Raw genomic sequence first — 12646 nt, forward strand, 5'->3', positions numbered from 1 at the left:
TTAGAATGAGTTTGATCATATATAATTCATTCTACTAAAGTTTACACGAATATCACCTGAACTAATAGGATTCTTTGCATTTCTCACTAAAAAAGAAAATGACAATATCACCTGAAACCAGTAGTTGTGGGTTGCTTTTCACACGTGACTACCTCAGTGATTTTCTAACAAAAAATACAATAAAATTAAAGGCAAGTAAACTAAGACATGAAAGGCAAGCAAACTATTTTAATGGTTTTCATCATTTAATCAATCCTTATTGCTAGGTCCATCGTCACGAAAAAGTCTTCGTCTCATAACATTCCTTCGTTCTAGCTTCCAAAATTGTTTTGTTTCAGGGGACATATGGCTTGAATCTATGGCCATAGTTTCCCGATCTTTTTTTTTCAATGTTTTGTTTGCGTACATACTCCCTTTCTTTTGCATATTCTAGTTGAATAGCCATATCGTGCTCTTGTTGTTTCAAGTCCATTTCAATTCTCATGGCTTGGTGCTTTGAAAGTTCCTCCAAAAATTTAGATGCATTCTTGCTAGAATTACTCCATCTCTTCGCCTTCGCCGCCTTCCTCCCAATAGGCCTTGGCTCCTTTTCAATGGGTGGGTCTTAACTCATCGGGGAATCCATAGGTGAATCCGATGACGGCGTCTCATGGAGTGGAGTCTCGTTCAACACTACCGTTGGACCCGTTGGAATAATTTGGAATCTCTTACAAGTCTTCACCACCTCCCAACAATGGGTATGGTTGAAACTTTTTTTCCCTTGCCCAATAGCACCAAACCACATTTGTGCGTGCATAATCTATAAAGAAAAAAAAATGGAAATGCAAGAAACTTTAAAAAATATTGGCAATGCAACATGTAAAAAAAAAAAAACTAATGCAAATGCAATAAATTTTAAAAAAATGCAACATGTATAAAAAAAACTAGAGAAATATTAACAAAATATATAAATTGCAAGAAACATTTAAATAAAAATTAATATGACATAGAAATTAATAGAACAAAAATGACAAATAATTTACCTCACTGCTAAGGTTTTCTCCGCTTTTATGGTTGTCCATCGCTTTTGCCAAGGCATTTCTCCATTTTGCCAACTCTTTATTAAGAATTTTCCAACTACTAGATAATGCCATTTCTGTACGTGTCGAACCAATTGCCTTTTCACAAAATGCTTGATGATTTTTTTTCCACATATGAGAAAATTTAATCTCATTGCCCGTTACGGGACAATGACTAACTTGGACCCAAGCCTCACACAAGCTAACATCTTCCATCATGCTCCATGCCCCTCTATTTTCAGTAGAAGAACCCATAATATGATAGAGAAAAATACAACTTGAAAGTGAAACAATATTGAGTAGAAAGTGAATAATAGTAGAAGGAGAAGAAAATGTAAGAGGATTTGGTGTTAAAAGTGAAGAGTATTGGTTGGTATTTATACAAAAAAAAAATTCAGTAATTTTTGTATATTTTTTTGAAAAAATTTCGATTTTTTTTCATTTTTGTATTGCAGAAAAATTATCTGCCGTTGGATTGAAGGAAAAAATCGAATGGGAGAGCCAATAGGCCGACACATGGAAGGTAGCCGTTGGCGGCTACTGTAGCGCGTCGTTTCAAATTTTTTTTAACGTTGGTGCGTGCAATGCACGCTCCAACGGTAAAAAAAGTTTGAAAGCTGAAGGGCTGACGCCACATCACCGCCCTTGGGCTCTTGCTCCGGCCAAATTCCACCTCGGGCCAGCCCAATCTCGTGGCCCCCACCTCTTGCCCGGACTGCCTTTTGTTGCTGAAAACCCATTTTTCTCCCAAACCCTCCCAGCCCGAGTCCAGCCTTAGCTGCTAAACTCGGGCTTGGGGGGGGGGGTTTGGGAAAAAAAAATGGGTTTTCAGCAGCAGAAGGCAGCTCGGGCAAGAGGTGGGGGCCACGAGACTGGGCTGGCCCGAGGTGGAGTTCGGCCCGAGCAAGCGCCCGAGGGCGGTGATGTCATGGCTGACACCAGGTTGGCGTTAGCCCTCCAGCGTTTGAATTTTTTTTTACCATTGGCGCGTGCATTGCACGCGCCAACGTTAAAAAAACTTTCAAACGACGCACTACAGTAGTCACCAACGACTACATTCCACGTGGCGCCCTATTGGCTCTCCGATTCTTTTTTTTCCTTCAATCTAACGGCAGCCAATTTTTCGGCAATAAAAAATTAAAAAAAATCGAAATTTTGTTTAAAAAATACACAAAAAATACTAAATTTTTTTTGTATAAATACCAACCAATACTCTTCACTTTTAACACCAAATCCTCTTACATTTTCTTCTCCTTCTACTATTATTCACTTTCTCCTCAATATTTATTCACTTTCTACTCAATATTTTTTCACTTTTAAGTTGTATTTTTCTCTAGCATATTATGGGTTCTTCTATTGAAAATGTAGGGGCATGGAGCATGATGGAAGATGTTAGCTTGTGTGAGGCTTGGGTCCAAGTTAGTCATTGTCCTGTAACGGGCAATGAGATTAAATTTTCTCATATGTGGAAAAAAATTCATCAAGCATTTTGTGAAAGGGCAATTGGTTCTACACGTACAGAAATGGCATTATCCAGTTGGTGGAAAATTCTTAATAAAAAGTTGGCGAAATGGAGAAATGCCTTAACAAAAGCGATGGACAACCATCGAAGAGGAGAAAACCTTAGCAGTGAGGTAAATTATTTGTCATTTTCGTTCTATTAATTTCTATGTCATATTAATTTTTTTTAAAATGTTTCTTGCAATTTATATATTTTGTTAATATGTCTCTAGTTTTTTTTTTTTTTTTACATGTTGCATTTTTTTAAAATTTATTGAATTTGCATTAGTTTTTTTTTACATGTTGAATTGCCAATATTTTTTAAAGTTTCTTGCATTTCCATTTAATTTTTTTTTATAGATTATGCAAGCACAAATGTGGTTTGGTGCTACTGGGCAAGGGAAAAAAAGTTTCAACCATACCCATTGTTGGGAGGTGGTGAAGACTTGTAAGAGATTCCAAATTATTCCAACCGGTCCGACGGTAGTCTTGAACGAGACTCCACTTCATGAGACGCCGGCATCGGATTCACCTATAGATTCCCTGATGAGTCAAGACTCACCCATTGAAAAGGAGCCAAGGCATATTGGGAGGAAGGCGGCGAAGGCGAAGAGAGGGAGTAATTCTAGCAAGAATGCATCTAAATTTTTGGAGCAACTTTCAAAGCACCAAGCCATGAGAATTGAAATGGACTTGAAACAACAAGAGCACGATATGGCTATTCAACTAGAATATGCAAAAGAAAGGGAGTATGTACGCAAAGAAAGGGAGTATGTACGCGAACAAAACATTGAAAAAAAAGATCGGGAAACCATGGCCATGGATACAAGCCATATGTCCCCTGAAACAAAACAATTTTGGAAGCTAGAACGAAGGGATGTTATGAGACTAAGACTTTTTCGTGACGATGGAGCTAGCAACATGGATTGGTTAAATGATGAAAACTATTAAAATAGTTTGCTTGCCTTTCATGTCTTAGTTTACTTGCCTTTGATTTCATTGTATTTTTTGTTTTGTTTAATTCATGTATTTTATTTTATTAGTTGTATTGCTTTTCTTTTAGTGAATAAAGAAAATATTCAACAAAAATCTTTTTTATTCAAAACATTCCATACATAAAAAACAAACCACAACCAAAGCATAAAAAATAAACAAACCACAACCAAAGCATAAAAAATAAACAACCCACAACTAAAAATAATAAAGCATAAAAAAAACAAAGCATAACTAAAAATACAACATAAACATAATAAATTAAAAAAACATCTTCACTTCACTTCATTCACCTTCATTGCCTTTCACCGCCCATAAATGCTCCATCAAGTCAACTTGACGTTGTTCATGAATATACGACGATTGCATCTCCGTGTAGCAATCAATCATACGGGGCATGAAACTACTGTCTCTAACCAACGGTTCATGCTGCACTGGTTCTCCATTTGGCCCCACTGGTTTTTCATAAATTCGTGTTAGGGCCGTGTTCATGGGATTTGGTTCATGCACTTCATCAGCATCGTAATCATATTCATCTTCCACAATCATGTTATGGAAGATGATACAAGTCATCATTATACTCCTAAGCACCTCCTCGTCAAATAGACGTGCCGCGCCCTTGATAATAGCCTACCGGGCTTGAAGGATACTAAAGCACCTCTCAACATCTTTTCTGTACCCCTCTTGATAGTGAGCAAAAAAATTTTGCTTATGGGATCGGGGATGTGGAATTATTTTCACAAATATTGTCCACCTCGGGTAGATGCAATCAGCTAGATAATACCCGTTCCGGTAGATGGTACTGTTGATTTCATATGTGATATTTGGGGCTTCACCTCTCAAAACATCATTGAACACCGGGGATTGACCTAGGACATTCAAATCGTTTGAGATCCGGCAACTCCGAAGAAGGCGTGCCAAACCCATGTATCAAAACCAATAACTGCTTCCAGGATGATACTTTTCTGCCCTTTTCTATTTCCGTAATCCCCTTGCCAAGCAGTTGGACAATTTTTTCACTGCCAGTGCATGCAGTCAATGCTACCAATCATGCCAGGAAATCCTCGAGACTCAGCTTTTTGGAGAAGCCGTTGCAGGTCCCTGGGCGTAGGTCTGCGTAGGTAGTCTCTGGTGTACAGAGTTTCCACTGCATCACAAAATCGCACCAAGCTCTCCAAAACAGTGGACTTCCCCATCCGGGCAATCTCATCCACCTGATCAGCAGATAACCCATATGCCAACATTCGTATCACAGCTGTGAACTTTTGCTCTGGAAGAAGTCCCAAATTTCCAGCACAATTTCTCTTTTGAACAAAATATTCATCATAATTGCAAATATCATGCATGACTTTATTGAACAAATAGGGTTGCATTCTATATCTCCTTTGAAAATGAATATCAGAGTACAGAGATTGTGGGATAAAATAATCTTCCATAAGATTCTTACCCGGAGAATGTCTATGTCTGTCCACATTTGGGCCACGGCCTTCTCGTGAACCATGGCGACTCTGGTTTTCTTCCTCCAGCAAAGCAACTGCTATGCCAAGTTGCTCATCTAGTTCTCTCTGCACCCTTTTGCTTGCAACTCGTCTACGCATTCTTTCTTTAGTTTCTCGCTCTTGCCTCTCCAAAACCTCTTGCATGTCTGCCATTGAGAATGGAGAATGAAATCTAAAATATGAGAAATGGAAATGTAGAGAAGAACTGGTGTGGGAGGTATGAGCTGAAACTCTGGTTTTATAGAAAAATGTAGACAGATAGATATGACACGCGACGCAATCTTAGAGGGTGAAAATCTTATCTGAAATTTGAAATTTAAAATTTATCTGAAATTTGAATTTCGAAATGTATCTGAAATTTGACATTTTGAATTTATCTGAATTTTGAATTTTGAAATTTATCTGAAATTTGAAACCGAAAATCTTATCCGATATGAATAGTATTGACACGTAGGAACTCAAAAATTTTATCTGAAAATATTATCCAAATTAATTGTTTAAGTAAACAAAGTTGTGAAAAAAATAAAAAAATGAATAATATTTGTCATGGCAAGCCTGAACTGCTGGAAACACACTTTGCTGGGGGGATAGGGCAGCCACTATTCACGTGAATAGTAGCTGCCCTAAGGCTTCTAAGGGGCTAACCGGTGAAAATGCTCTTAAGGGAGTTTCTTTGAGCGAAAATTCAAGTATCGTTGCATCAACTTGTTGGACGGTTAGATTTGAATTATTTGATCCCATGGCCCAGAATAAATTGTGAAAAAAAACCAATGAAAGCACCTAAAATACTGGGAAACCGGTAGTTGTGGGTTGCTTTTCACCTCAGTGATTTTCTAATTACTCCATCTCGACCCTTCATCTCCATCCCCATCGCCAGCAGCCCTCCGAATCACCCGGTAGATGTCAGTGATGAAGAAACTGACATCTGCTAAATTCAACAATCATAAAATGCTAATTAATAAGAAATTCGAAGTTGGAATTTTTTTGGTTGTTTGAGTTATCTGGAAAAAGAAGAAGAGGGAGACAGATGAAGAGAGAGAACTAGCGAAAAAAAAAAAAGGAGCCTGGGAAGGAAGAGAAAAAGAGGAAGAAAAAAACAAAAATACCTGGGAAGGGAAGAAGAAGAAACAAAGGAGGTGAAGAGGAAGAAAAAAGTAAAAAATGCGAATAGAAACCTCACTGCTTTCTCCTTTATAAAATTGTTTATCTCAATAAAAAAATTTATTGCAGACTTAAAAGAACGTGAAAATAAGTTTTTTTTTATATTTTCTTTTAAAATTGTTAAAAATGCATTGATAATTAGCCGCAAAAGGACAATGAAGAAGAGAAATTGTAATAAGAATAGAGAAATCATTGTGCCCTTACGTGGAATAATTTGTCTTTGGCGCACCCGCTACACTCAGGTTGTCTTTATAGTATTCGTACCTACTAAACGTGGTTGACTAAGTCAATGTGAAGGCAAGTAAGTATAGAGTCCGAAAGGGCGGCGTAAGAAAACTGGACGGAAGCTGTCTTTATAAGGAAGGCAAGTAATTTATACACACCCTCTCAACAAAACCATGGCTGAAGTTGCATTTCCTTTGGCAGCCAAACTCATTGAAAAGCTCGGGTCCATTGCTTCTGAGCAGATCTCCTTGGCATGGAGCGTTAAAGCTGATCTGAAAAAGCTTCAGCGCACAATGTCCACCATCAAAGATGTCCTCTTGGATGCCGAACAGAAGCAAGCTCATAACCAGCAGATACGCAGTTGGCTACGACAGCTTAAAGACGTATTTCTTGATGCCGATGACTTGTTGGATGAGTTTGAGTGCGAAGCTTTGCGGAGGGAAGTGGTGGAAACATTTCATGGCACAACTGGAAAGGTACGCCGTTTCTTCTCTCGTTCTAATCCAATTGCATTCCGTTTGAGAGTAGGTCATCAAATCAAGGAGATTCGAGAGAGGTTAGATGAGCTCAAGTCCAATAAGGCTATATTTGATTCTCTCACTAGTATTGATCATCATGGAAGTGGTGGTGATCATCATGAAAGAGTGAATGTGACCCACTCCTTCGTTCGTGCTTCAAAGGTTATTGGTAGAGAGTCTGAGAAGAAACAAATTATAAATCTCTTGATGGAACAAGGTGATGATAATCAAAGTGGGAATGGGAATGTCTCTGTTATTCCTATAGTGGGGATTGGAGGTTTAGGGAAGACCACGCTTGCCAAGTTGGTGTACGATGATGAAAGGGTCTGTTTCGAAAAGAAGATGTGGGTGTCTGTTTCAGTGGACTTTGAAATTACCAGATTGATAAAGATGATTCTTAGTTCTGCATCAGATACAGAGATGAGTGATAAATTGACTCTGGATCAGTTGCAAGGAAGGCTGCGTCATGCTTTAAAGGATAAGAAATTTTTGCTTGTTTTGGATGATGTTTGGAATGAGGATCGTATTAAATGGAGTGAGTTGAGAGATTTATTGATAGAGGGAGCCAAGTCAGGAAGTAAGATTTTAGTGACGACAAGAAATACCTGGGTTGCGGAGATGATGGGTACCATTCCAACAAACATTAATTTACAATTTCTTTCGTTTGAGGATTGTTTGTCTTTGTTTGTAGAATGTGCTTTTAAAGAGGGACGTGATAAAGACTATCCTAACCTCTTTGAAATGGGAAAGGATATTGTTAGAAAGTGCGGAGGGGTTCCATTGGCAGTGAAAACTTTAGGGAGTCAACTACACTCAAAGACTGATGAACGGGAATGGAAATTGGTGAGAGATTCTGAGATATGGAAATTAGAACGGGAAGGTGCTAGTCACATTTTACCTGCTTTGAGATTGAGTTATACCCAATTGCCTCCTCATTTGAGACTGTGTCTTGCTTATTGTTCCCATCTACCAAAGGATCAGTTTCAATTTAGTTCTTTTCATTTGATCAGATATTGGATGGCACATGGAATCCTTGATCAGTCTCGTTTTCATGGGAATATGGAGTTGGAAGACATCGGAGAGCTGTATTTTAAAGATTTATGCGCGAGATCCTTCTTTCAAAACGTTAATGATCGTAATATATATTGCAGATTTGATATGCATGATCTTATCCATGATCTTGTGCAATCAATTGCACAAGGCGAGTGTTTTACAGTGAAGTCTGCAAACACCAAAGACATATCTGAAAATGTTAGACATTTGACAGTTTTGGAAGCTGGCCATAATGTTTCAACAACCTTGCAAAAGTTGAACAAAGTGCGGACTTTAATATCTGCGCAAACAAAGATTGATGAATCCTTCATGCGCACTTGCTTTTCAGGATTCAAGTATTTGCGAGTGCTTCAGTTACCTACATGTTCATTACAAGTGTTGCCAAGTTCCATTGGTTCCTTGAAACATTTGAGATATCTGGGCATTAGTTTTAATGAAGCAATAACAAAACTCCCCAGTGCAATTTGCAAGTTGCAGAGCTTGCAAACCCTACGGTTTTTGGGATGTGACAATCTTGAAGAATTGCCCAGAGATATAAGCAAATTACTTAGCCTCACATCACTTGAATTAACCACAAAACAAACAAGTTTTCCCAAGAATGGGGTGGGATGCTTGAAATCACTTCGATTTCTTGGTATTGTCAAGTGTAGTAATTTAACATCTTTGCCGCGTGAAACGAGCTATCTTGCTTCCTTACAGACTCTGTGGATAGTAGAATGCAAACAACTAGATTTGGGGAAAGTAAATTACCAAGGACCTCAATTGAGGCTCCAAAAATTGTTTATTCGCGATGTATCACGGATGGTGGCATTGCCTGAATGGTTTCAAAAAGCGGCTAACACCCTTCAAGTCTTGGTTATTAGAATGTGTGAGAATTTGGAGGCATTACCTGACTGGTTGGAAAATTTCACATCACTCACAAAGTTGGTCATTAGTTCATGTCAGAAACTGTCGTCTCTACCAGAGGGGATACGTTCTCTTACCTCCTTACGCTTAAGAGAACTTGTGATTGAGGATTGTCCTAAATTGGAGAGGAGATGCTAGCGCGACATTGGAGAAGATTGGCCCAAGATTTCTCATGTGCCACATGTTTCCTTTCACGTCCTCGATTAATTTCTCGATATATAATAGATGCGAACAAGGTGAATCCTCTCACGTGTTTGTTATGTACTAATTTCTAGTTTCTTTCTTCAGTTGTCTCAGTATTTCTTTCTTTCCCCTTGTTTGTTTGTTGTGTTGTGTTTTATTTAGTTTGGATTGTGTCATGCTTAGATCAATTTGATTTTATTTTATTCAAGTTGTGGGGTGGACGATCAAAAATAAAAGTTGTGGACATGCGTGGTGTGTTGTCTTGTGACGCTTGTTAATTCCAATATTGTATACATGCAATGTGAGGAATGATTTCATCCATAACATCTTCTCAAACTACCGCAATATTATGATAATCTTCAATTATTTGTTTGTTTATTTATTATTATGAGGTGTCTCCTCAGCTACATCAAAAGTTTTGGTGGCTTTACATTCGAATATATAACTCTTGTCATCAGGCTGCGAAAACAGGAATACAATCAGGTTGGCACTGATTATTAAATCCATTAAATTTTACTCCCATGATTAAGGAATTCTTAGGGGAAAAAAAAAAAGAAAAAAAAAAGGGGGTGGGCCTGCAGCTATTGCCGAGGAATGATGCAAGCCACAGATGTTGAGAGCCAGATCCTCATACTAAAATTTTCATTTTTCATTTTTTCTTATCATTCTTTCTCATTCATCACACATACATTGCACTTTAATCCCAAAATATAGACATATGAAATGAAACTAAATTTATATAATTAGAGATATCTGCCAATAGCTTTGTCCCTTTTAGATCCATCACTTATTTTTGTCAACAAATTGCCCCTTTCCTACTGACCCATAGCCCAAAACCTTTATAACAAAATTCCACGTAGCCCTATCCTCAGAATTGTTCAAGCCCTATGTTTTGGGTCATACTAAAACGTACCATTGGATATTGGAATCCTTCAATCTCAATCATGAGAATATGGAGGTAGAAGATGTCGGAGAGCTATATTTTAAACAGTTATGCGAGAGATCTTTCTTTCAGAATGCATGTGATTTAAGTACGCACTTTGAATTTGAGATGCATGATCTTATTTACGATCTTGTACAATCTGTTGCACGAGGTGAGTAGTTTGAAGTGAACTCTGCAAACACCAAAGACATATATGAAAATGTTAGACATCTGAGATTCTTGGAAGTTGGCCAAATTGTTTCAACAACATTTCAAATTTTGGCATACTTAATGAGAAGGCCCTGACTTGGAATTGATTGAAGGTAAATAATAACTTTGTATAACATTATAATGTTATTTATGCTCCCACATTTCTCCAAGAACATAATATAATTATTATTTTTGCATTATCTTAGATCTTGGTCATGTCGACTCTACATCTTAAACTAGTATAAACTCTCTTTCTCAAGAAAGTAATATAAAATTTTGTAATGGCCAAACTTAAAAAAGAAAAAAGAAAAAATTAATGAACCTTTTTTTTGGGGTCCTGTGCCTGTGGTGAACAAAATTGAAGTGACATGTATATGTTCCTCACACCACATAGTGTTTATAGCATTTATATGTTCCAAGTTAGTAAACATGCGCCTAAACCACAGTGAAATAATTGAAATTAATTCATAGCATATGGGTTCACTTATCTGGAAGAAGTATTGAAATAATTTCAGTTTTTAGAAATTATCGAGATAAGGGACATGTTTCACCATGGTTTTCTTAGAAACAAATGTATATGCCTCAAACAATTGAAATTTTTATCTCATGTTTGTTTTCACTTGGTTCTAGTTTTAAGTGGGACTGTTAATATTGGCCCCACCAAAAATACCTCCTTAAGTGTTCTTAGTGAAAGCCCTTTGGAAATGGAGGACTAAACAGTCCCGACCCAGGCGCCATCCACAACCACCGATGACCCAAGCACCTCCAAACCCCCATCGTCACAACAATACGCAGCAACCCTAATCCACCATCGCAGCCACACGGTTCCAGTCAGTTGTTGGATTCATTTTTATACATGATTTATCATGTCATTCACCTAATATTTTGAGTTAGTTCTTGACATTTTATAGCATTTTACTTCATTTTTGTGTTTTTATAAATTTTATCTTGGTTAGAATGAAATTGAGCTAAAAATGCTTTATTGGATATAAATTCTATTTTTGCTCATTTTCTTAGGTTAACTTCCTGGCTATGGATCACCATACTCCGTTGTCCGGATGCGGTGAAGTTCTTCACAAAACTTGTTTCAATGGGTGTCGACAATAACATATCTGAAATTGAGCGCCATTGAACAAGTATAGCCTATCCAACCGATCCAGCATTGACCCTAACTCTGGAATTGTGGTTTGGACCACATTTACCTCAATTGGATGTCACCCCTACCACACCACTTGGTAACAATGTTTCACTTAGATAAGCTGAAATCTCTCTCAATATATTGAAAGTCAAAGAAATGATGAAAGTGAAGACAGGTGGAGAGAAAAGACAAAGAACTTCGGGTGAAAGGTGAAGCATCCTATAAAGTAATAAGTAGGAAGAGGTATCTAAGGGGCAGCAGCTAAGGAAGCTGGGTGACTTCTCTGCACTTTGCAATTTCAGATTTTTAGAGAAGGAGGGGAGAATGGCATAACAATTGGAGAGAACCTTGGGGAGCCTTGAGGCAAGGATTCAAGGGGTTGAAGATGCAATTCTCTTTCTCCTCCTTGTTCTTAGTTTCTTTCATTTCATTTCCTTCTTGTATTTTCTTCGTTTCAATGTAACTTATTATTTTTCCTAGGGCTTAGATTGAAGCCCTAAACATGATCACACTTTTGTTTTGATGCTTTGAGTTTATGGATTTTTAGATGTTGTTGATGAATTCCTTTTCAGTAATTGAATCATATGCTATGTGTTTGCTTCCTGTGATTGATCACCTTATGTTGTATGTATCTAGCTAAAGTTGAGAAGTTGTGTAAGATACCCAAGAACATAATTTCTAATTAGCAACAAATAATTGAATCCTTTCTAAGAGTGAGCATCATGTGAATTGGTTTCTTGACAACAATTGATGAATTCCTCTTTACTAAAATAATTTATCCTTGATGTATGTTTTTCTTTGATTGATCACGTTTGAAAGCATGCTTCTTGAGGTTGTGGGGATTATATGTACCCTCATGTTTTCCTAAGCAACAAATGGATGAAGTAAGAATCATCCATGTGAATTAGTTTCTTGAATGCCTAATGTAAACACCATACTATTAAGGTTCTTGTGATGTTCATATTCTCTTCAAACTTTATGAGTTTTTCATATGATTAAATCGAAGCACTAAGCTCACCTAGATTGATTTTATGGGACGCACGAGTATTGTAGCACTAGACCCACACTTCACTTATACTAGAGAGAATCATGCATATCTTGAGCCACTAGCCCCGAACTTGAATGCGAATATCTTCATCAATGTGTCTATAGTTTATGTTCTTTGAGTATTGAGTATTGATTGCGAACATCTTTATCAATGTGTCTAGAGTTCATTTCATATGAGTATTCAATAACATGAGTAAAAGTGTAGGGATGACTTCCAAGTGTTCTACTTTTAG

At 37.5% G+C, this 12646-nt stretch overlaps 1 protein-coding gene across 1 annotated transcript; it reads left to right on the top strand.

Annotated features, from left to right (window-relative positions):
• On the top strand, positions 6586–9472 carry LOC18770025 (putative disease resistance protein RGA1). Its single transcript, XM_007204593.2, has one exon. It carries the CDS (start codon positions 6610–6612, stop codon positions 9049–9051), a length of 2442 nt encoding a protein of 813 aa, XP_007204655.1. The 5' UTR covers positions 6586–6609; the 3' UTR covers positions 9052–9472.

The sequence above is a fragment of the Prunus persica genome, chromosome G7 (assembly GCF_000346465.2).
Source record: "Prunus persica cultivar Lovell chromosome G7, Prunus_persica_NCBIv2, whole genome shotgun sequence".
Classification (NCBI taxonomy): domain Eukaryota; kingdom Viridiplantae; phylum Streptophyta; class Magnoliopsida; order Rosales; family Rosaceae; genus Prunus; species Prunus persica.